Source organism: Musca domestica, unplaced genomic scaffold (assembly GCF_030504385.1).
Source record: "Musca domestica strain aabys unplaced genomic scaffold, Musca_domestica.polishedcontigs.V.1.1 468, whole genome shotgun sequence".
NCBI lineage: Eukaryota > Metazoa > Arthropoda > Insecta > Diptera > Muscidae > Musca > Musca domestica.
Window position 1 is genome coordinate 160,176 of NW_026712337.1, and position 25,468 is coordinate 185,643.

Below are 25,468 nucleotides of genomic sequence, written 5' to 3' on the forward strand. Positions count from 1 at the left end.
ATAAAATACTAATCTGTGCAAAATTTTTGTTTCCTATCTTAATTCGTTTTAACTCTAGCGTGATTACAACAGACGTACGAACGGACAGGGCTAAATTGTTGTAGAATTTTACGCTGATCAAGAATATATATTTTGTCAGGTCCAAATTATTATTTCGATGAGTTACAAACGATAATGACGAACTTAATATATCCTCCATAGTTGGGAAGTACTTATTTCTTTTGACATGCTTATATTTAAACAAGGGGTTAGGGTGCTGTTATACCCATTATTTTGTTGTGAACATTTTGCTCGATATATATGAAAGATTTTTATTCATCTCTATTTGATTAGTGGAGGCCAACTTTTTAGTATAGTTCGCCTCTAACATGTTGACTTTTTCGGTATATGGGATTTATATATTTATATTTGTCCAAATTTCGAAACAAATCTTAGTTAAAATAAATAGTTAAATATTCTCCTCCCAAAAATATAAAGATGCCTTTTGATTTTCGGGATTTTAAGGTATAACCCCAATATAAAGGTACATCCTGATTTTCGGCATTTTTAAAGATTTACTCCCAATTTCCAACTAAATCAGCTGTAATTTGATACTTCAGGTTCTTTTTCTAAAGAAATATTCAATGTTTGTCTTCTTTTTGCTATAACCCAATATAATAGATTTTCGGTATTTTAGATGTATCGGATCCAATCTTCTCTAAAAATATATTCATAAAAATAAATAGAGTTTTCACATGGTGGAAGTGTAAAAAATTACACCTAGAAATATTCGTCGGATACCCCAAATATATTATATGCAGGCTGATGATACATATTCGGTATTTTGAATGTTTCTGCTACAATTTCCAATCAAATCAGCTGAAACTTTGCATTTGTAGTCTCTGCTTGCAAAAATTAATTCAGGTCCACTAACTGTTATAGCCCCCATATACCTCCCAAACCAAATCAGCTGAAATTTCACATTTGGGGTTTTTGAAAATTCTCTATTGTACTATTTTCTTCTCTAAAAAAAAAATGCGATTACGGTCCTCCAATTGGCATAGCACCCATATAACAGTTTCACTCACTGTATTGTAATTTGTAAACTTTTACTTTATACCAAATATAGTACTATTTAGTACTTTTCGTACACCATTATTTGTATTATCTTAATCCTACACACCCACCTTGACCCTTATACCAAAATTCATAATGTCACCCCGATTCCTACACTCTGTACCAAATTCTGTACTTTTCATACACTATACAGTACACATTTCCAAAAATTCGTCCTAATTCAATCTTACTGTGCAATTTTAGCTCTATTCGTTCTCATAATGCAAAATGCTATCAAATGTAATACATTTAAGTACTTTTGGTATACTTATTGTTCGAATTCTATAAAAAATCCAAAAAAATTAAAGACCCTAATTCAAAATTTCCATCCCTATCCCTTCCCCAAATACCAACTATAATATGATGTAGTACTTTTCATAATTTATATTTTGTATTTCCAAATCCATTTTCATATATCAGCCCCACAGCACAAAAAGTGATCGTAATACCAACTTTTAGATTACTAACCCTATGCCTTTCACGAAATACCAATTGTAGTACTTTTTGAACTTTTCAGCACGTATTTCAAAAAAACACCTACAAATGTCAACCATGCACACTAATGGTGAGCCTAATGAAAATTTTCAGATTTAAAGCACTATTCGATTACCCAATACCAAATTAGTACCATTTTGTATTTCAATACTACCCACCAGCAGTAAACCCAGTACCAACATTTCAAATTTACAGCTCAGTTCGTTCACTCAAAACTTAATGGTTTCAAGTTTAGTTCAAAATAGTTAGTACATATTTCTAAAACTCCTCCTTAAATAAATCCCAATACCATGAATCATCAAGTTTTGAGCTCTATACTGTCACAATTTCAAATTTAGGGCCTTTAAGCCAAATTTAGTGCCTACAGCGAGTCTCATTCGAAATGTCAGAGTTGTAGCTGTATTCGTTTGACATACAATTCGAGTACCTAAAACCCCAGCCGTGTATCACACCTAAACACCAACATTTATATGCAAATAATTAGGATTATATGTGCGCATCGTTATATGTGCGCTATAGGAAAACGTGGACCTAAATGTTCTGTCGCCGGAGCTAAAACCAATTATGAACTGCAAATTTCAAAAAAAATGTGGCAAAAATTCTCAATATACTGAATATCCGGAGATATCACTATGTAGGGCTATACGAAAATGTGAACCTATACATATTATGTTCCTCCTCAGGAACCCATTACAACCTACAAATTCCAATTTTTGTACAAATCCATGGCAAAATGTAGCAAAAATCATCAAAACACCGGCTATCGGGAGGTACCGTTATATGGGGGCTATACCAAAATATGGACCTATATATACTATGTTCCTCCACCGGAGCTAGAACCCATTGCGAAATACAAATACCAATTTTTATACAAATCCGTGAAAAAATGTGGCGAAAATCATCTAAGTACCGAATATCGGGAGGTACCGTTATATGGCGGCTGTACCAAAACGTATATCTCATTTTCGATACCAACCATCCTAGACACAATACAAATTGTTCTGCCAAATTTTGAAGCTCTACATCAAATAATGTTGGATGTATGGCGATTTCAATAGACATACGGACAGAGAGACAGGCAGGCGGACATAGAGAAGGACATCGTTAAATTGACTTCGAGTTTTAAGTCAATAATAAATATATTTTATGGGGCCTAGGACGAATATTTTGGGATGTTACAAACGGAATGATAAAGTTAATATACCCCCTTTTTCAAGGTGGAGGGTATAAAAAGGTCTTCTTGGTACAGCAGGTCTGCGTAAAATTGTCCGTCAATAGAAGACAGATAGAACAAACATGAGACTGAAAAACAAATTTCAATAATATTGAATCGTCCTTTGAAATTTATATTAATTGTTTAAGAAAACTCAAAAGAAATAGTCAAGAATCATATTTTATTTTTCCACTAAAACTTTTCAATAATTTTCCGTTCCACTCCATATTTCACTTTCTCCACCAAAACGTTTTCATCTTCAACACACTTGGCCACATTGAAGACTTTAGTTCCTTCGGGTTTGACATCTAGATTCCTGCGTACACACTCTTCGACAGCACTGCGATTGTGTAAACGATTCATTTTCTCTAAGGCATATATCAGTCTAGCCGTATCGAATCCATTTTCGGATGTATAAATGTTCAAAGCCTTGGCGGTACACATAAACAAGCCGGATACTTCGGGACTATTGTGAATTACACCTTTCATTAGATTAAATTTGGTTTCAGCGCTCAGGACATCATTGCACTTGTGTTGTGCAGCTGCTGGGTCTTTGGGATACCAATCATGGTCATCATCGGCAAGGGCCTTCAATATGGTTATGGTTTATTTGTGGAAAACTTTTAAAAATTTAAAAACTGTAAATACCTTTGTTAAAATAAGAGCTATGAAAATACAGATTATTTTGTTCATGACACGGAATGTGTTTAGCCAAACGGACGTCAATGACAACTGATGATAATGAAATGTTGCGATTATTTTACAACGGAAAATATTTAAGGAAGGAAATACATACGTATATATTTTTAAACCCTCCACCATAGTATGGAGGATTTATTAAGTTTGTGATTCCGTTTGTAGCACCTCGAAATATACATTTTAGACCCAACAAAGTATATTAATTATTGATCAGCATAAAATTCTATGTCGATTTAGCGATGTCCGTCCATCTATCCGTCTGTGGAAATCACTCTAGCTTCCGAACGAATTGAAGTAGATTGATAAAATTTTACTCAAATGTATATTATGTCTGCAGGACTTTTGGTATTTAAAATGGGCCATATACGGTACCACCCGATATTCGGTATTTTGATGATTTTAGCGAAAATATTCATCAGTATTGTTTCAAATTTTGTATTTGAAGTTCGAAATGGATACTACAGCCTAAGACAGAAAATTGTATGTGCAGGACCACGTCTTCGCATAACCCCCTATATAACGGCACCTCCCGATATTCGGTACTTTGTTGATTTTAGCGACATTATTCATCGGAATTCTTTCAAATTTGGTTCTTGATGTTCGTAATGGATGCTACAGCCTATGATAGGAGATTTTCTGTGCAGGTCCATGTCTTCGTATAGCCCCCATATAATGTTACCTCCCGATATTCGGTATTTTGTTGATTTTACCGACATTATTCACCGGAATTCTTTCAAATTTGGTTCTTGATGTTCGTAATGGATGCTACAGCCTAAGACAGAAAATTGTATGTGCAGCTCCACGCCTTCGTATAGCCCCCATATAACGGTACCTCCCGATATTCGATTATTTTAGCGACATTATTCACCGGAATTGTTTCAAATTTGGCATTTGAAGTTCGTAATGGATGCTACAGCCTATGATAGGAGTTTGTCTGTGCAGGTCCATGTCTTCGTATAGCCCCCATATAAGTGTACCTCCCGATATTCGATATTTTTACGATTTTAGCGATATTATTCTTCAGAATTGTTAAAAAATTTTGTATTTGAAGTTCGAAATGGATACTAGTTAGTTTCGAATTTGAATATTGTAATGACTTATGACAAAAGTTACCTATGCAGGTCTATGTCGTCGTATAGACTCTAATATAACAGCTACATTCGATATTTTTAAGATTTTAACAGATTTTATTTTTTTTTGAGAATTGCCAAAATCGTTCCAAGTGGTGGAGAGTATTCCAAGTTCGCCCCTGCCGAACTTATAGATTTTTTACTTGTTTGCTAATCACTATAATGCTAAATTTTCTTATCTGCTGGGATCTAAACAAAAAATGCAATGTCATATAATCTCAATCAATTTGTGTAAAAAAGGCTATATAAAATGCTTACAAAAGACTGGACCACGACTAGTTTCAATCTGTAACTACACAAATCCGTTCGGACCAAGACATTTTTTTTTTTCAATATGAACAAAATAATTGGTGCTATTATTTTAGGTGTAATTCTCTCACAGGTATTTATTTTGCTTTTCGCCTTAATCTATTTCGAAATTGTTATTTTAACTGTCTTTCTCAAAGGCCCTTGCCGATGACCCGCATGATTGGTATCCCAAAAATCCTGTAGCAGTGCATGAAAAATGCCGAGAAGAAAATCCACTTACGGAAGAAAGTCGAAATGATCTGGAGAAAGGTGTTATCCATGCCCACCCAGATTTAATCGCTTTCTTCCTGTGCACTGCCAAGTTCATGAATTTCTATACTACGGAGAATGGATTCGATGCGAATAGATTGATATATGCCTTAGAGAAAATGGATCTTTTACATAATCGCAACGCTGTCGAAGAGTGTGTCAAGAAGAATAAGGATGTTAGTCCGGAAGAAACAAAGGTGTTTAATGTAGCCAAGTGCATTGAAGATAAAAATGTTTCCGGGGAAAAACATTGAAATTGTTTGTTGAGCTTCATAAAAAATAATAAATTGTATAAATTACTAACTGGCCGGGACTTAGTTTTAGTCTTTAAGACATTTTTTTTAAGCATAATAATTTACATAATCTGGCTAATATAAGTGGAACAATTTTTATTTCAAATAATAACTTGACTGAGATTTTAACGAACCTGATCCCATTTTTTACCCATAGGTTTTAATTAAAGAGTTAGAAATCTAACTGATATAGCACATCTAGTAGAAATTATATAGCAAATGTTTATAGTAGCCCCATTTAAGAACTAAGCTCAATTTTTATACCCTCCACCATAGTATGGAGGGTGAAAATTCTATGTCTATTTAGCTCTGTCCGTTCGTCTGTTGAAATCACTCTAGCTTCCGAACGAAAAGAAGTAGGTTGATAAAATTTTACTCAAATGTGTATTATGTCTGCAGGACTTTTGATATTGAAAATGGGTCATGTAGGTCCACGGTATGATATAGTTACCACTTAACGGTTCCTCCCGATAGTTGGTATTTTTATGATTTTAGCGACATTATTCACCGGAATTGTTTCAAATTTGCTATTTGATGTAATGGATACTACAGCCTATTACAGAAAATTGTCTTTGCAGTTCCACGTTTTCTTATAGCCCCCATATAACGGTACCTCCCGATATTGTGTATTTTGATGATTTTAGCGACATTATAAACAGATCTAGTTTCGCATTTGAGTATTTTTATGGCTTTTGACAAAAGTGGCCTATGAAGGTCCACGTCGTCGTATAGACCCTAAGATTTTAACAGAATTTTTAACGGATTTTATCTTTTTCAAAATTTCCAAATTCGTTATAAATGGGTGGAGGGTATTCAAAGTTCATCCCGGCCGAATTCACAGCTATCTTACTGTTTAGTATTGTAATGGGCTTAGCAACATTTCCGATTCAAATGAGCAACAAATTGAGTTTTAGAAGATGGTTTTGTGCACCTCATAATTGAGGGCAGTATAATTTCAGAATGGTCAAATTTATATACCCTTCCATACCCATTACCATATAACCTCAAATTGTGCATCTATGTTTTTGATTATAGTAAAAATGGCGATTAAGCAATGTCCATCTTCTTGTCTGCCAATCGATTATAATCACTATATATCGGTGTACCTGTTATATGGGAGACAATACCAAAATATGTACGTATATTGCAATTTGTCTCTATGATGGTTCTCTACCCCCAAAGTAGCCTGAATACGCATCGATTGGAAAATGTGGTCAGACACTTGAAATAGTTAACATCAGGAGGTTCCTATACGTACTACGAATTATTGATCAACATTGAAATTTTTCTGTGAAGAGATTTGCCACCAAGATGTCAAATAAGGATCAAATCAATTAAAAAATGTGGCCATGAACCCGGAAATACCTCAAATCAGGCGATACGTTCATGTGAGGATCATACCATATCGTGGTATGACCTATAATCTTTTTAAAGGATGTTTTATTCTTTCTAAAAAAAATCCTGAAATTTTTTTGAACAGCTCGGCCGGGCCGAACTTTGAATACCCTCCACCATTTTGAAGAAATTTGTAAATTTCAAAAAAAAACGTTAAAAAAAATCTTCAAAAATCATAATAATACCGAATGCCTATACGAAGACGAGGACCTGAAAATGGAATTTCCTTCATTGGACATTACGATATTCAAATACGAAACTTGAAATAATGTTGGTGAATAATGCAGCTAAAATTCTCATAATGCGGTAAATAGGGAGGTAACACTATGTGGGCACCATCCGAAGACCTGGGTCTGTATATGCAATTTTCTGTCATAGGCTGTAGTACCTATTATGAACATAATATACGAAATTTGAAATAATTCCAATGAATAATGTCGCTAAAATCATCAAAATATCGAATATCTGAAGGTACAGTTATATGGTGGCTATACAAAAACCTGGACCGACCTGCATATGCAGTTTTCGGTCACATTTTGTAGCAGCCGTTACGAACTTAAAATACGAACTTTGAATCAATTCCAGTGAACAAAGTAGCTAAAATCATCAAAATACTGAATATAGAAGGGGTACCGTGATATATGGGGCTATACAAATACGTGGACCTACATATCCAATTTTCTGTCATAGGATATAGTAGCCATTAGGAACTTCAAATTGCAAATTATGCATTGCATTTCCGGTGAAAAGTGTGACACAAATCATCAAAATACCGAATATTTGGAGGTAAAGTTATATGGGAACTGTATCAAAATTTGGACCTACGTTGCAAGGAACACACGCGGCTAATTTATAGCAAATTTGTGGCTAAAGCAGCAAAACCCTTAAATCTGTCGGAACAGTTATATGGCCATACCAAATGTCCTGCAGACCTAACACACATCTGAGTAAAATTTTATCAACCTACTTCAATTCGTTGGGAAGCTATGGTGATTTACACAGACGGACGGACGGCAGACAGACGAACAGACATCGCTATGTCGAGAATTTTGTGCTGATCAAGAATACATGCACTTTTTGAAGTCTAAAATGTATATTTCGTGGTGTTACAAACGCCCTCCTCCCCCCATGGAGGAGGGTATAAAAGAGTGGTGAAATAACTGACTGTCTGATATAGAATCAACGACCAGAAACGGCCTAGAATCTTCAAATTTTGAACGAGACCCCTCTTAATGGGCAGGCATATGGCAAGGATGGGTTATCCGAATGCGTATCAAAAGGGTACTAACAACTGAATACATTGCATTGGATGAACCAAATGGGCCAAGTAGGTCCTCATCTACGTATAGCCCCCATATAACGGTACCTCCTGATATGCACTATTTTGATGATTTTAGAGACATTATTTACCGAAACTATTTCAAATTTAGAATTTGAAGTTCGTAATGGATACTACAGCCTGTGACAGAAAATTGTCTGTGTGGGTCCACGTCTTCGTACTGCCCCCATATAACGGTACCTCCCGATATTCGGTATTTCCATGATTTTTTTACCGGAACTATTTCAAATTTTGTTATATGAATTTCGTAATGAATACTACATCCTATGACAGAAAATTGTCTGCGCAGGTCCACGTCTTCGTATAGCCCCCGTATAACGGAATCCCCGATATTCGGTATTTTGATCATTTTAGCGACATTATGTACCGGAATTATTTCACATTTTGTATTTGAAGTTCGTAATAGATACTGCAGCCTGTTCCAGAAAATTGTTTGTGCAGGTCCACGTTTTATAACCCCCATGGTACCTCCCTATATTGGGTATTTTGCTGATTCTTGCTACATTATAAGCACATGTTTTTTTCAAGTTTCGCATTTGAATATTGTAATAGCTTGTGACAAAATTTGCCTATGCAGATCCACGTCGTCGTATAAGCCCTAATATACGGCTACATTCGGTATTTTCAAGATTTTAACAGAATTTGAAGGGAATTATATTTTTTTTTTAAATTGCCAAATTTGTACCAAATGGTGGGGGGCATTCAAAGTTCGGTTGGCCGAACTTACAGCTTTTTTACTTGCTTCACTCTCATTTTATTTTAAGCGAAAGGCTCCCAATCTACCTTTTCAAACAGAGAGAGTTAACTCTGTATAAAACTCTCATTCTTCAATCAATTACACTCGCGAGCAAGTTTCACTCCCGAGTGAATGAAAACTAACCTATTTTCTGGTGCAAATGAAATACACCGGTTCACCTCTTCAGGTGATTTTTTTTTTTTTTTGAATATTTGTGTGAGTTTTTTTTGCGAATTTCCAAAAATCTCTCTAATAATGGTAAAGTACATATATTTATATATACCTTATCTAGCAGCTTTTAGTAATTTTCGTATCGGATTTCAGATTTCCATGCCATTTGTACTTTTCATATTCATTCAGTTCGAATAACGAACATCCCATATTTTCGAGCCCCTTCGACTCATGAGCAGTTCTTTTTCAACGTTTCGCGGTTCCGGCTCCCATAATATTTTTATTTGTGTTAGAAAGTGTGGCTATCATTCTTCAAGCGCATTTAATTTTTTTTTGCCCGCCTCTAATGCATCTATAGTAATAGATGTTTAAGGTTAAAGGTCTTTAATATAAAAACAACACTCTCCATCTGTAAATAATCAGTAATATTTTCAATCAAGCCGTTGATACAATGAATAAATCATTTTTCATACTGATCGGAATTATTTTCACCCAGGTATAATTATTTGTATTTTCTTCGTAATTATTTCTTAATAAATATATTTGCACTCTTAAAGGTCCTCGCTAACGAACATGATTGGTATCCCAAAGACCCTGGGGCGATACAAGATCAGTGTGCCGAATCAAATCCACTGACCGATGAAAGTAAAGCTGATTTGCTGCTAGGTTTAGTACATTATCATCCAGATTTGATAGCGTATATTATATGCACAGCTAAAGGCATGAATTTCTATACCACGGAAAAGGGATTCGATACGGAGAGATTACTCTACGCTTTAGATAAGATGAATCGGTTGCATAATCGCAACATGGTGGTAGATTGTGTTAATAAATACAAGGAAATTAAATCGGAGTATGAAATGGTCTACCATGTCGCCAAGTGCTTGAAAGAAGGAAATAATGCGGATGGTGATGTTAAAAATGAGAGACCAACATAATTTTCAAAATATTTTTTTTACATTTTACGAAAAAAAGAAAAAAAAAAGTTAGAATAAATAATTATGTAGGAAAATAATGAAAATCCGATGAAGTCAACATCAACTTATCAATTAGTGCGTGGTATATTATTGTGGGTCGTGTGAGAATAATATTGCGTTTTAATTTCAATTATTATTGAGATTTTATGCAAATAGTCTTGAAATGCGTCACATTTTATGAAGGTTGTATGTGTCTGATTTTATACCAGATACAAGTGTCAGTAGGAAACATTTTGTCTTATTGTACAGGGTGAGATAAAAAAAACTGCAACAAAGTCAAACGCCATATTTTTTATACCCTCCACCATACTATAGAGGGTATATTAACTTTGTCATTCCGTTTGTAACTCCTCGAAATACTCATGTTAGACCCAACAAAGTATATATATTCTTGATCAGCGTCAAATTCTAAGTCGATTTAGCCATGTCCGTCTGTCTGTATGTCTGTCTGTCCGTCTGTCTGTTGTAATCACGCTATCTTTCGAACGAATTGAGATAGAAGGCTAAAATTTTGCACACGTGGTTTTTTTTCCAGTAGACATGTTAAGTTCGTAAATGGGCCATGTAGGTCCACGTTTTCATATTGCCCCCAAAAAACGTTACCTCCCGATATTCGGTATTTTGATAATTTTAGCGACATTATTCACCGGAATTGTTTCAACTTGGGTATTTGAAGTTCGAAATGGATACCACAGCCTATGACAGAAAATTATCTGGGCAGGTCCACGTCTTCGTATAGCCCCCATATAACGGTACCTCCCGATATTTGGTATTTTGATGATTTTAGCGACATTATTCACCGGAATTGCTTCAAATTTGGTATTTGAGATTCGTAATGGATGCTACAGCCTATGACAGAAAATTATCTGGGCAGGTTCACGTCTTCGTATAACCCCCATATAACGGTACCTCCCTATATTCGGTATTTTGATGATTTTAGCGACATTATTCACCGGCATTGTTTCAAACTACGTATTTAGAGTTCGTAATGGGAACTACAGTCTGTGACAGAAAAATGTTTATGCAGGTCCAGGTCTTCGTATAGGCCCCATATATCAGTACCCTCTGATAGTCGATATTTTGATGATTTTAGCGACATTATTTACCGGAATTGTTTCAAATTTCGGATTTGAAGTTCATAATGGGTACTACAGACTATGACAGAAAATTGTATGTGCAGGTCCACGTCTTCGTACAGCCCCGATATAACGGTTCCCTCCGATAGTCGGTATTTTGATGATTTTAGCGACATTATTTTACTACAGCCTAAGACAGAAAATTGTCAGTGCAGGTCCACGTTTTCGTATAACCCCCATATAACGGTACCTCCCGATATTCCGTATTTTGATGATTTAAGCGACATTATTCACCGGAATTGTTTCAAATTTGGTATTTCAAGTTCAAAAGGGAGGCTGTAGTATCCAAAGGGAGGCTGTATGTATGACAGAAAGTTGTCTATGCAGGTCCAGGTCTTCGTATAGGCCCCATATATCAGTACCTCCCTATATTCGGTATTTTGACGAGTTTAGGTACAATACCATCAAAATTGTTTGAGATATCGCATTTGACATTAGTAATGGATGCTATTACCTGTGACAGAAAATTGTCTATTCTGGTTCAGGTCTTCGCACTGCTCCGATATAATAGTACCTCCCTATATACGAAATTTTGATGATTTTAGCTACATTATTCACTGTTTATTTCAAGTTTCGAATTTGATATGGCTAATGGCAAAGAATGCCTATGTAGTTCCACGTCGTATAGACACCAATATGACGGCAATATTCGGTATTTTTAAATTTTAACAGAATTTTTTAAGGATTTATTTTTTTTTAAAATTTCCAAATTCGTTCCAAATGGTGGAGGGTATTCAAAGTTTGGCCCGGCCGAACTTACTGCTTTTTAACTTGTTACATTTATTTTTTAAATTTTATTGAATGAGAATAAGTTTAGATTTGTTTGAGTTGGTCACCTTTGACACGTCTCTTGGCCTTCAAACTCCCACACGATGCCCGAATGTTGCTCTGCGGTATTTTGGCCCATTTCCGGCGAAGTGCTTGATTGAGGTTATCGACACTTTGGTATTTTTCACAATAGTCTAACGTATTGGTATCCGGAGATTTTGATGCACATTGTGCGTTGGAAATGAAGCGAGGAACCTCATTTTGTAACCATTCTTGGGTGGCGCGTGCTGAGTGCGATGGTGGTGAATCCTGTTGGAATGTCCAAGGTCTTCGGCCAAAATTGTTGCGTGCCCAAGGTTTAATACACCCTCCAGAATATTTTTGCAATAATATTCGGCATTTATTCTGATGCCACGGTCTATTAATACGAGCGGAGAGCGACCATCGGCAGTTATGGCGGCCCACACCATCACCATGGCCGGCGATTCAGTTCAGGTGGCCAACCGAAGGTGCACATTTTCAGCTGACCTCTTTGGCAAGTAAACACGATCATTTTGTTTGTTTTACAAACTACTGGACAACGAATGTTTTCTCATCGGAGAAACCCAAATTCGGACGTTCACCACTTTTGGCCAAGCGAAGCAACTCTTTAGCTCTTTAGAGTCCATTTTCTTTCTGTTGCGGTGTAAGTTTTTGCACTTTTTGGAGTTTCAATGGCTTTACCTTGAGCTCATTTTTCAATATTTGGAATATTGCGATATGTTCAGCTCACGAGCCATTTTTCGGCCACTGCGACGCGGATTTCGATCAAGTCGCTTCTTTACTATTCGAACCATTTCTGCTGATGTTGCTGTTTTCTTCCGTCCACTTCCATGACGTCGGGCTATGCTATCAGTATCACGGTAACGAGCGATGGTACGAGACAGAAAACAGTTATTCACATTTAAATACTGAATGCTCGATCGATAGCCACTTGTGGTTTTCCATATATAAAGAAATCACACTATCACGCATGAATTCCATCACGAATAATTTTTTTTCTGGAAAATTTTCACCAAAATGCGTTTGTACGATTGTAAACAATATAATGAGCTATCACTGGACTAATTTTAAAAGCTGTCGGACGAGAGGCTTAGAAATGACAGCAGTCTGAAGTTGGTTGCAGTTTTTTCATCTCGCCCTGTATATAGCGTAATATATATAAAAAAGAAGGGTATGTTAGCTAGAATGCTTATATCTCAAAAATGGCTGGACCTATTTTGACAAATTTTGTCAATTCACAATGCCCTCTTGGCATAAAAGAATAAAATCTACAAAATCGCATAAAAAGTTGCCAATAATGATGTTAACATAGATTTTGTAGTATTTAGTGATATTTTCTTATTTTTTTCATATTTTTATCGCATGCTATTTTTTCAATTTGACTTATAATATTGAAGTGTACATATTGTAATATTTTTTTACCTTACAACATAGGCTGTAATACGAATTGCAATTATTTTCCGATCCCCACGAAAATTTTCACAAAGGTAGGGTAAGGCTCAGAAGGGCTAGGCCTATTGTTTTCAAAGATGTCCGCAATATATTTACGGGTTGAAATGGACCAACAGCTAAAAATGTTCCTGATTTTGCAGCCGTTATAAAGGTCACAAATAGAAACCAAAAGGTATGAAATCTCGCATGAAGTTAGAGTTTAGGACAGCGGGTAGAATGGACCACTACTTTTGTGTTTGAAAACATACCACCATTACTTACAGGCGATATACAAAATACACAAAGGCGAACTTCTGAATTTTTTTTGCTGATTTTGTTGATGAATATAGTCAGATATCGTAGACAAGCAAATCATATAGACGAGTTCAAATTTGGAGATACTGAGGAGCCTCTTGCAAAAGCAGAAAACATTTCCTGTCCCACAATTGAAGCCAATCGACACGCCTGAGAAGAGAGTTAAGAATAGGGATTTTGGATGACCATTGGGTTATATTCAGCTGTAAAATGGAGCACAACATCTAACAGCATGACGGAGTGCATAAATATTGGGCAAATGTCAAAATGCTACGGGTAATATCTGGGGACTTCTCCGTGATATAATATCAAAAGAGATATCTTCCAAAATGAATTTGGACATAAGGAGGCTTCTAACATATTGTAGTTTTGTAGGGTATCACATAGTCGGCCCCGCACGACTATAGAAGCAGCTTACTTGTTTTTTAATTTTATTAAATGAAAGCAAAAATGTCGGAACTAGCATAAAATCTTAGAATAAGTATAGATTTGTTCGAATTGGTCACCTTTGGCACGAATTATGGCCTTCAAACGTCCTATGAAACCGTCACACGCTGTCCGAATGTCGCTCTGCAGTATTTTGGCCTTTGCTTACTTGTTTTACATATCTAGCTTTTATTTCAGTAATTCTGGACTTTGCTGAGGACTTCCCGGATACATACAAATGTTGGGGTTTAACTTAAAATATTTTCAAGGACTTCCTGGCAAATTATAGTTTAAAATATTTCAAGCCCTTCGCAGGTTATGTCAGTTTAAATCCGGGATATTTTAAAGATGTCGTAGCCAAAATCAGAATTTTTTTGAGAGTTTTCAACAATCTCGTGAAAAAAATTAATTTTTACACACGGAGTATATCTATATATATATTCGTAAGCAGAAGATTTAAACATGCCCATAACTCCGCCTGTGGTAAGTACTTTAACCTTCAAAGGTTCCACCTAAATGGTTATAAGCAAGTTATATCAGATATTTTTATGGGACTGAATAAATCGCTCCATGTTTCCGTTTATTTCCCGCATAAAAGTAACTCTCGGTATTAGTTTGAAATTCGGTAGCAGTATTTAAACTTTGGGATTGTAGAAATTGACCTTGTCACTTATTCAAATAATAATATTTCTAAACCCTCCATCATACTATGGAGGGTATATTAACTTTGTCATTCCGTTTGTAACTCCTCGAAATACTCAAATAAGGCCCAACAAAGTATATATATTCTTTATCAGCGTAAAGTTCTATGTCGATTTAGAGATGTCCGTCTGTCTGTCTGTTGTAATCAAGCTATCTTTCGAACAAATCGAGATAGAAGGCAAAAATTTTCCACACGTGTTTATTTTTCCAGTAGGCAGGTTATGTTCGTAAATGGGCCATGTAGGTCCACGTTTTCATATTCCCCCATATAATGGTACCTCCCGATATTCGGTATTTTGATGATTTTAGCGACATTATTCACCGGAATTGTCTCAATTTTCGTATTTGAAGTTCGAAATGGATACTACAGCCTAGAACAGAAAATTATCTGTGCAGGTCCACGTCTTCGTATAGCCCCCATACAACGATACCTCCCGATATTGGGTATTTTGATGATTTTAGCGACATTATTCATCGGAATTATTTAAAATTTTGTATTTAAAGTTCGAAATGGATACTACAGCCTTAGAAAGAAAATTGTCTGTGCAGGTCCACGTCTTCGTATAGCCCCCATATAACGGTAACTCCCAAAATTCGGTATTTTGATGATTTTAGCGTCATTATTTAACGGAATTGTTTCAAATTACGTATTTAGAGTTCGTAATGGAAATTACAGTCTGTGTCAGAAAATTGTCTATGCAGGTACAGGTCTTCGTATAGGCCCCATATATCAGTACCTCCCTATATTCGATAGGTACAATACCCACCGAAATTTTTTGAGATGTCGTATTTGAAGTTCGTTATGTATGCTATAGCCTGTGACAGAAAATTGTTTATGCTGGTCCAGGTCTTCGTATTGCTCAGATGTAACGGTACCTCCCTATGTACGGTATTTTGATGATTTTAGCTATATTATTCACCGTTTATTTGAAGTTTCGAATTTGAATATGGTAATGGCTTATGACAACAATTCCTATGTAGGTCCACGTCGTATAGACCTCAATATAACGGCTATATTCGGTATTTTTAAGATTTTACCGGAATTTTTAACGGATTTTATTTTTTGAAAATTTCCAAATTCGTTCAAATGGTGGAGGGTATTGAAAGTTCGGTCCGGCCGAACGTACTGCTTTTTAACTTGTTTTTCTTAAGGCTTGTATATTTTTAAGAACATTTACTGCTTTATTATATATTGTAAAAAATACGAACCATAATTTTTGATCGAATGCGGTTAGTATATACACATATACGTATACAAATGATCATAGCCTATGGGTTTATATTTTTCGACAAGCCAATTTTTACTCTCTATTTCTAAATTGTTACCTTTTTTCTCAGTTGTGTTTGAGTTAAGATTCCACCATGTTATTAAGAACTCTTCCCAATCGTCCCTTCAACTCAAAATGTAATTTTTATTCATGCTAAGAACTATGTCTCATTATCAGTTTTAAAAATTGGTACCAAAATATTGAATATCTCGAGAAACTTATCACACAATTGCTGCAAATACTTTGTTTAACATGATTATGTCAACCTCAAAGGTTATGTGTTGGATTATGCTTATCAGAGGTTGTATGTTTTTTGTTTTCATTTCATTTCAACAAGCAAATGTCAATCATTTCGAAAAAATCATCATCCTTAAAATTATGTCTATTCCCAGTAATATTTATAAACCTAGAACCGGGAGACCAAGCAAAACAAACACACAAACAACAGCAATCCAATGCAAATAATAGAAAAAATAAATAAATATGTATCCCGGCTTATCACCAACTATCGCTAGGTCTCCTCAAGAAAACAAAAAATGAAAACCAAACGTATTTGCACAGATAAGATGACACAAAAGGTTCAGATCTCTGTCTTATCAGCTTAAGACTCGGCTGCAGCTTAAACGTCAACCAACAAAGTACACCACATGTCTCTGGCCTCTGCATGTGTGTCTGTGGGTATGTATGTGTGAATGTCAGGGGGTAGATGAGGAGAATAAATGCTTATATAGCATTTCTTCAATTCCGAATTAAATCAGTTGATTGGGAACCATTCAACGCCACGGTTATAGTTCGAGAGTGAAAGTGCAGAAGATTTTGAAGACACAATGAAATTATTTTTGGCTTTGTTGGCCATTGTTGCCTGTGTAAGTGAGAACAATGACAAAAAAAAAATAGAAAACGCATAAAAATATAATTCACAAAAGAAATTGAAAAAAAGAAAATAAAAGTCAATGTGAAATAAGTGAATGATCTGTGTAAGATTTTTATAAAAGTCAAAGAATTTAAAAAAGTTGACACCGCTGAACTTTCCTATTAATAAGTGGGTATTCTTGCAAGATTCAAGAACCTCGAAGAGAGCAATTGAAAGACCCTTGTCGTCAAGCAAATGCATTTTTATTGGGGTTTGATTGGGCCAAAAATTATGTAACCCCACGAAATATTATTTTCCCACACTGGAAAGTATATATCGATCTTCCTATCTCGCCGAGCTGAGTCGATCTAGCTATGTATATCCGTCATTCCGTCTGTCCATGTTAATTTGTAATCACTCTACAGGTCGCAATTATGGCCCGATCATCACGAAATTGAAAATGGAAGTGGGGATAGGGTCAGAATAGAACCTTATTGTTTTTGGAGATGATTGAATAAAATTTAGGGGTCGAAATGGACCAAAACTAAAAAATTTCCTGATTTTGCATTTGCAAAATTATAGACCAATCGACGCGGAAGTTTGCATGTTGCTAGAGCTTAGGGCTGGGCAGTAACCTTCCAATTTTGATGGTCATCGGATAATATTTAGTAGGTGAAATTGACCATAACCTTTGTGTTAAATTAAAGTCAAATTTTCCATTAAACCGCGAATATTTTTTATCCTGGCGAAATCACAAATAAAAGAACAGGTCAATTCTGACTGTTATGTAGATGACGGTACTAAATTTATCGGATATATATCGAAATATATTCAATGTATATATACAAAGGAAGGGGATGTTAGCTAGAATTCTTATAGCTCAAGAATGGTTGGACCGATTTTGACAAATTTTGTTAATTCAGAATGTCGTCTTGGCATAAAAGCATAAAATCTAAAAAAAATCGAATAAAAAGTTGCCAATAATGATGTTAATATAGATTTTGTAGTATTTTGTGACATTTTTTTATTTTTTAATATTTTTTATCGCATGCGATTTTTTCAATTTGACTTATAATATTAAAGTGTATATTTTATAATATTTTTTCACCTTTCAATACAGATTGAGGTTGTTATATACAGATTGCAATTATCGTCCGATTCTTCACAAGGTAGGGTTAGGCACAGAAGGGCTAGTCCTATTGTTTTCCAAGATGTCCGCAATATATTTATGGGTTGAAATGGACCAACAACTAAAAATATCGCTGATTTTGCAGCCGTTATAAAGGTCACAAATAGAAAGCAAAGGACACGAAATCTCGCATGAAGTTAGAGTTTTGGACAGCGAGTAGAATGGACCACTGCTTTTGTGTGAAAAAAATACCAACATTAGTTACAGACGATATCCGAAATACACAAAAGGCGAACTTTTGGCTATTTATGCTGATTCGGCCTATTGCTTTTGGAGATGATCGGAAAATATTTAGTAGTTCAAATGACAGAAAAATTTTGCAATCCACACGAAATTTTGCATGAGAAAAGAGTAAAGGGCAGGGAAGAAGTCTAGCATTTTGGATGACCATTGGATTATATTTAGCTGAACAATAGACCACAACACGACGGAGTGCGTAAATATTGGACAAATGTCCCCGGTCAAAAAGCTAAGTGGTATATCTGGGCACTACTCTATGGCATAATTCCAAAAGTCAACACTCGCATGAAATCTCGCATGAAGTTAGAGTTTAGGACAGCGGGTAGAATGGACCACTGCTTTTGTGTGAAAAAAAAATAACAACATTAGTTACAGACGATATCCGAAATACACAAAAGACGAACTTCTGGCTTTTTTATGCTAATTCGGCCTATTGCTTTTGGAGATGAACGAAAAATATTTAGTAGTTCAAATGAGCCAAAAACAGAAAAAAGTTACAATTCACACGAAATTTTGAATAAGAAAAGAGTAAAGGGCAGGGAAGAAGTCTGGCATTTTGGATGACCATTGGATTATATTTAGCTGTAAAATGGATCACAACATGACGGAGTGCGTAAATATTGGACAAATGTCCCTGGTCAAAAAGCTAAGCGTTATATCTGGGCACTGCTCTATGACATAATTCCAAAAGTCAAGTCTTCCAAAATGGATTTAGACATAAGGAGGAATTCTAACATATTGTGGTGTTGTAGGGTATCACATCGTCGGCCCCGCACGACTATAGCCTTTGCTTAATTGTTTTTAAAATAAAGGCTCTTGAAAAACAGGTAAATTCTTGAGAGGTAATCATTGTTTTTAATGGATTATTTTAAATTATTTTGTGTTATTAGTGTTATTAGTGCAGTGATTCAAAATTTTGTACCTGAAAGAATAGGCTAATAAGTTCCTCTTTTACACTATAAGAGGCAATAAAGATAAAGTTATTGCATTGTGCGGAATTACAAGATTTCTACGAATAATTATTTGCAATTTTATGACAATTGACTTATTTCCAAATTTTAAGCAACTACCCCTCACCATAAGCGTGTGTCAAAAGGAGAGGATCGAAAAATTCCCTATTTTCATTTAATCTCGAGTTTGGCCACAAATTGAGACATAATTTGTTTAAAGAAAATCGCAGAGTGGCTTTGTTTAAGGAGATCGCATGTTATGAGGGTATAAGCAGCCAAAATGTTGACCCTTTCTGGGGGAGGTACCAGAAGGCGTGGTCCGATATATTCCATATTTACTTGTGTTGTATTGCATTTTTATTCCATATTTACTTGTGATATAATTGTTCAAAATTTTGATACGTTTTAGGGGGATACCTCCGTCTTCACACCATATCTTGTGTTGGAAAAAAAATATTGGGATGTGTGAAATTTGAAGATAATCGGTAATCGGATAATTTAATAATTATTTTCTGTGAAAATTTTGACCTTTTTTGGACCAGAAGGAGTGGACCTGTATTGCCCATCATCGAACTCGATTATGTTTCTGTAAACTACATTTGAAAGGTCAATACCAGAGTTTATATGTATAAACGATGCATTAACTTCTGAGTTACAGTATTTTAGTGCATTTATTTCGAATCATGTATTTTGAAAAACACGTGAAAAGATCATTGGGTAAAGAAAACATTTTTATACAAGAGTATCTAGACTCAAACGTGTTCCACTTTAATGTACAACCTCCAGAAGATCGGTTGGAGCCGTTATTTGGGGGCCATACTAATACGACAAGACAATTTTATACTACAACGTTTGTTATCTATTGCGAGTTTTAAATGCCAAATTTTACATAATTTCGTTGATAAATGTAACTAGTTTGACTAGGACGAATATGGCAATGTTTTGACGCCGGCTGTAGAACCCATTTTGAAGCACTACTACCAAATTTCACACAAATCTATTAGAAAATGTGGCTTAAATCGTCAAAATGCCGAATATCCAATGGAACAGTTATATGTGCGCTATAGGAAAACATAGACCTAGGTTTTCAATGTTCTACCACTGGATCTACCAATCCCATCTTTTAGACAACTCCGTAGAAAAATGTGGGCTAAACCTTCAAAATACCGAATTTTGGGGTGTACAATTATATGGAGGCTAAACGAAAACGTGGAGCCGCATATACAATGTTCCGCCAACGGAGCTAGAACCATAACGAACAACAAATACCAATTTTTAGGCAAATCCGTGGAAAAATACCGAATGTCGGGAGGTACCGTTTTATATGGGGGGCTATACAAAAACGTGGACCTATATAGCCAATGTTCTGTCACTGAAGCTGGAAGCCATTACAAACAACAAAAAAAAAACCTGTGGAAAATTTAGAAAAATCATTAAAATACCGAATATCGGGAGATCTATTATACGGGGGCTATACGAATATGTCGACCTACAATATTCCGCCACTAGAGCTAGAACCCATAAAGTACTACAAATACCAATTTTTGTACAAATTGGTGAAATTATGTGGTTCAAACTATCAAAATACCGAATATCGGGAGATACCGTTATAAGGGGGCTATCCCAAAATGTGGACCGATATATCTCATTTGTAATACCAACCATCATACACACCAATGTATAGGGAGGTATCGTTATATGAGGTATACATTGTCATGGACCTTTATAGATAATTCTTCCAGGTCGTAAAGTACTCGAAAGGAACTCCTTTTGCGGATTTTTAGACAATTTGAAATTGAAAAAAAAAAAAATGTGGCTAAAATCATCAAAATAGCGAATATCGGGGGGGTTCCGTGCGAACTTAACATGGCAGTGAAAAATTGTAGCTTCCTATCTTAATTCGTTTTGATCCGAATAGCTAATATATTTTCCAACATTACTCCAATTGGTTCAAAAAACCAGTCATGTCGGTTATTTTTTTTTTTTTTTTTTTTTTTGTATAACCTCGATATAAACCAACATTCAGTCTGGGAATTCAAAACCCCTTTCTTGCTCTTATGTGGAAATTTTTCACACACCGGGGAGAGGTTTTGCATTAAAAGATCTCAAATATCAACAAGTAAGCAAAGGCTACAGTCGAGCGGGGTCGACCGTTGAATACCCTACAACACTACAATAAACGATACAGTTTATATAGGCGAGATACTCGAAAGAATTCCAAAAGATATTGTGACAAAAAATAAAAGAAAACCATCAGGTTTCGTTCTCTAATTTTCGAATAATAGCAACTTAAACCAATTTGCTCATATCCAATTTATTGGTAGATGTAAATGGTCTTCCTAGATCTGGAACCAATTTTTCCCAAAGACCTATAATCTCTCAGAAGTGGCAAAAGATTAACATTTATTATTGGTTTTTGACTGAAACGCATCTATATGAGATACAGACATTTGACTATATTCTTCAACGAAATCAGCTTAACGAAATAGTCAGAAGTGCGTCTTTCCTGTATTTGTGAATTCTCCAAAAAGTCACTGGAATAGACATTTTCGTGTTTTGTCTACAAAAGTTGGCAAACTCCTTCACACATTGAATATTTTTGGATGGCCATTCAAAACTGCTTGGCTTTTGCAATGTGCGGTAACCCCCATTCAAATGTGCGTGAGGATCGGGCGATAATTACGACCTGCCGACAATTTTGCAGTTGTTGGTCCATTTCAACCCCTAAATATATGGCGATCATCTCCAAAAAGAGTAGACTTCTATTCTGACCCTCATCTTATCCCCATGCAAAATTTCGTAAGGATCGGGCCATAAATGAGATCTGTATATGATATCCTAACTACTTAGTTTTGTTAGCTGTAGAAATATTACAAAATGTTTAATTCAAAATGAAAATATGCCAAAAATATGACAAAATTGAAAAAAATATGAGAAAAATTTACAAAATCAATATTTTCATCTTTAGAGAGATATTTTTATGCGATTTTTTAGACGTTTTTTCTTTCCTGCCAAGAGGCCATTCTGAATTAATGAGAACTGTCGAAATCAGTTCAGCCGTTCTCGATATATAAGAGATTCTTCAAGCATATCTCCTTTGATAGACATATATATCGCACATATTTTGCTATATATCCGATTTGTTGGATAATAACATCAATGTAAAGGTCAGAAGTAACCTTTTGATGGCTTTGTGATTTCGCCGGGATTTAAAATATTCACGGTTTAATGAATAATTTTGATTTTTTTTTCAACATGATGATGAAAATGATATGGTATATTTTAGCCGCTAAATATTATCCGATGACCACCCAAATTAGTAGGCTTCTTCCCCGCACTAAACTCTATCTACATGCGATTGGTCTATAATTGCGACCTGTATAGCTACTGCAAAATCCGACATTTTTTCAGTATTTGGTCCATTTCAACCCCTAAACATTTGGCGATCATCTCCAAAAGCAATAGGGTTCTATTCTGGTCCAAGCCCCACCTACATTCTAAATTTCGTGAAGATCGGGCCATAATTGCGACCTGTAGAGTGATTACAAATTAACATGGACAGACGGACGGACGGACATACATAGCTAGATCGACTCAGCTCGGCGAGCTAGGAAGATCCATATATACTTTCCTATGTGGGAAACCAATATTTCGAGGTGTTACATAATTTTTGGCCCAATCAAACTTATAATACCCCCAACACATAGTGTTGTAGGGTATAAAAATTATTGAAGTTGAATAGAAAATATGAGAAAAAAAAAAAAAAAAAAAAAACTTGACGTCGGGGATAACCCAATACGGACGTGACGTAGTATACATAGTACGTGTAAAAATACACTTATCGGCCTCCTAGATCGTGCGAATTTGTATCTTTGTGGGGATATATTAAACTTAATGTCTATATGGACAAGCCCGCTTTATCTGGTCAAAATCTGACAAAAATGTTGACCAAAGTATGTCAAAATTGCACTAAGCGAATGGATCATTTGAGGAGGTGTAGTCCCGGTCTATATTTAGAAGAAATAAACTTCGAACATTAAAGTATATGGACCGTATCATAAATCTAAATAAAAATATCTTATTTTTGCATTTTATGTTTCTTTTTTAGAAAATCTTTCCGAAGTTTCATAAATTTTTTTTTCTTCTGAAATAAAATTATATTTAAAGCAAACTCAGTAATATATTTCTTCAAAATTTCTTAACTAATTTTTTTTTGCAGGTCTCGGCCGACGATTGGACACCCAAGACCGCCGATGAAATCAAAACCATCCGCGCTGCTTGCTTGGAAGAAGTTCCCCTGACCGAGGAGCAAATGAATCACATGAAATCTTTCGATTTCCCCAATGAGGAAGCTGTACGCAAATACTTGATGTGCACCTCCGTGAAGATGGACATCTTCTGCACCCACCAAGGTTGGCATCCCGATCGTATTGCCAAACAATTCAAAATGGACATGGAAGAGAGTGATGTCAAGAAATTGGCCGATGATTGTGTTGCCAAATACCCCAAGGCCGATAAGGAGAATGATGTTCATGTCTATGAGGTTCATAAGTGTCTTATGGACAGTGAAGTTGGCCAAAAAGTCAAAACCTACATTAAGAAACGTCAAGAACAATTGTCGAAACAGGCCTAAATAAAATGAATATCTTAAAAAAAGAGTCACTGGGTTATATATATATACATCTAGAATACATTAGATTTTTTATGGGAAACTATAGTTTATACATCTTTAATTAAAAATAATGAATGCGTCACATTGTTTACGGGTGGGGTTTAGTTTTCAAAATATGGCTATTTCGAATGATTGTCGAAAAAAAGACCAAAACATTTTTTTACATAACTGCCTGACAAAACCACCATCCAATCCAGTCAATTGCAGATTTTTTAAAAACGCACATATATCAAGAACAGCAATTCCATCTATATAGGCGATCATTCTAAATTTCCATATTTTGAAAACTTCATCAAACTTTCTGTGACCGATGTGCGCCAATTCATTTGCCAAATATTTTAATTTAATTCATAAACAAACCAAGTAAACTAAGAACACTAAGACTAACTGTGGAATATTATTATATATATGTTTTTTAATTATTTTTTAAAAAGCACAAGTAAATAAATGGTTAAGCAAGCTTTAAAATGTGGAGTGGATGATTTATATTTAAATGGGTTTCTAATATAAAGATGGCCAGTTGATTTAAGGCTCTTTGCTTATAAGAAGATTTGAGAGAGAATGCGATAGAAAAAATGCTATTCTAAATGTAATTTTGAAATTTTTGATTTAATTAAAATTTCGAAAAAGCAAACCAGCAGGGTGAGATAAAAAATCTGTTACAAAGTTAAACGCCGTAATTTTTACTTTTTTTAAATTTTATTGAATGAAAGCAAAAAAATGTCGGAAATAGCATCAAATTTTAGAATAAGTTTAGATTTGTTCGAATTAGCCACCTTTGGCACAAATTATAGTCTTCAATCGTCATGGCCAATGAAACCGTCACACGCCGCCCGAATGTTGCTCTGCGGTATTTTGGCCCATTCCCGGCGAAACGCTAGCTTGAGGTGATCGACACTTTGTTATTTCTTAGCGCCAACCTTGTTTTCAAAATACTCCAGACACAATAGTCCAACGGATTGGTATCCGGAAATTTTAGTGGCCATTGTGTGCTGGAAATGAAGCGAGGAACCTCATTTTGTAAGTCCTGTTGGAATGTCCAAAGTCTGCGGCCAAAATGTTTGCGTGCCCAAGGCTTTAATTCACACTCCAGAATATTTTCGCGATAACATTCGGCATTTATTCTGATGCCAAAGTCGATTAATATGAGCGGAGAGCGACCGTCGGTTGTTATGGCGACCCATACCATCACCATGGCCGGCGCTTAAGTTCTGGTGGCCAACCGAAGGTGCACATTTTCAGATGACCTCTTTGGCAATTAAACACGATAATTTTGTTTGCTTAAAAACTGCTGGACCACGAATGTTTTCTCATCGGAGAAAACCAAATTCGGCAGTTCACCACTTTCGGCCAAGCGAAGCAACTCTTTAGCTCT

The 25,468-nt window shown here is 35.4% G+C and overlaps 4 protein-coding genes across 4 annotated transcripts; 3 read left to right on the top strand and 1 right to left on the bottom strand.

Annotated features, from left to right (window-relative positions):
- Positions 1-2,972: 2,972 nt before the first annotated feature.
- On the bottom strand, positions 2,973-3,558 carry LOC101897255 (uncharacterized). The gene is made up of 2 exons (XM_020039782.2): positions 3,452-3,558; positions 2,973-3,391 (listed from the first exon to the last, which is right to left on the bottom strand). The coding sequence occupies exons 1-2, from the start codon at positions 3,494-3,496 to the stop codon at positions 2,996-2,998; spliced, it is 441 nt and encodes a 146-aa protein (XP_019895341.1). The 5' UTR covers positions 3,497-3,558; the 3' UTR covers positions 2,973-2,995.
- Positions 3,559-4,907: 1,349 nt separating this feature from the next.
- LOC101896945 (uncharacterized) lies at positions 4,908-5,493 on the top strand. The gene is made up of 2 exons (XM_011295934.3): positions 4,908-5,014; positions 5,079-5,493. Exons 1-2 carry the CDS (start codon positions 4,967-4,969, stop codon positions 5,442-5,444), a joined length of 414 nt encoding a protein of 137 aa, XP_011294236.2. The 5' UTR covers positions 4,908-4,966; the 3' UTR covers positions 5,445-5,493.
- Positions 5,494-9,512: 4,019 nt separating this feature from the next.
- LOC101896776 (uncharacterized) lies at positions 9,513-10,145 on the top strand. The gene is made up of 2 exons (XM_005187691.4): positions 9,513-9,620; positions 9,682-10,145. The coding sequence occupies exons 1-2, from the start codon at positions 9,576-9,578 to the stop codon at positions 10,060-10,062; spliced, it is 426 nt and encodes a 141-aa protein (XP_005187748.1). The 5' UTR covers positions 9,513-9,575; the 3' UTR covers positions 10,063-10,145.
- Positions 10,146-16,907: 6,762 nt separating this feature from the next.
- LOC131804618 (uncharacterized) lies at positions 16,908-24,079 on the top strand. The gene is made up of 2 exons (XM_059127659.1): positions 16,908-17,055; positions 23,641-24,079. The coding sequence occupies exons 1-2, from the start codon at positions 17,017-17,019 to the stop codon at positions 24,052-24,054; spliced, it is 453 nt and encodes a 150-aa protein (XP_058983642.1). The 5' UTR covers positions 16,908-17,016; the 3' UTR covers positions 24,055-24,079.
- Positions 24,080-25,468: the final 1,389 nt, after the last annotated feature.

Coding starts and splice junctions, on each gene's coding strand:
- LOC131804618 (XM_059127659.1), top strand. CDS start 17,017: ATGAAATTATTTTTGGCTTTGTTGGCCATTGTTGCCTGT. Junction 17,056..23,640: donor TGTTGGCCATTGTTGCCTGT/GTAAGTGAGAAC, acceptor TTTTTTTTGCAG/GTCTCGGCCGACGATTGGAC.
- LOC101896776 (XM_005187691.4), top strand. CDS start 9,576: ATGAATAAATCATTTTTCATACTGATCGGAATTATTTTCACCCAG. Junction 9,621..9,681: donor TCGGAATTATTTTCACCCAG/GTATAATTATTT, acceptor GCACTCTTAAAG/GTCCTCGCTAACGAACATGA.
- LOC101896945 (XM_011295934.3), top strand. CDS start 4,967: ATGAACAAAATAATTGGTGCTATTATTTTAGGTGTAATTCTCTCACAG. Junction 5,015..5,078: donor TAGGTGTAATTCTCTCACAG/GTATTTATTTTG, acceptor TCTTTCTCAAAG/GCCCTTGCCGATGACCCGCA.
- LOC101897255 (XM_020039782.2), bottom strand. CDS start 3,496: ATGAACAAAATAATCTGTATTTTCATAGCTCTTATTTTAACAAAG. Junction 3,392..3,451: donor TAGCTCTTATTTTAACAAAG/GTATTTACAGTT, acceptor ACCATATTGAAG/GCCCTTGCCGATGATGACCA.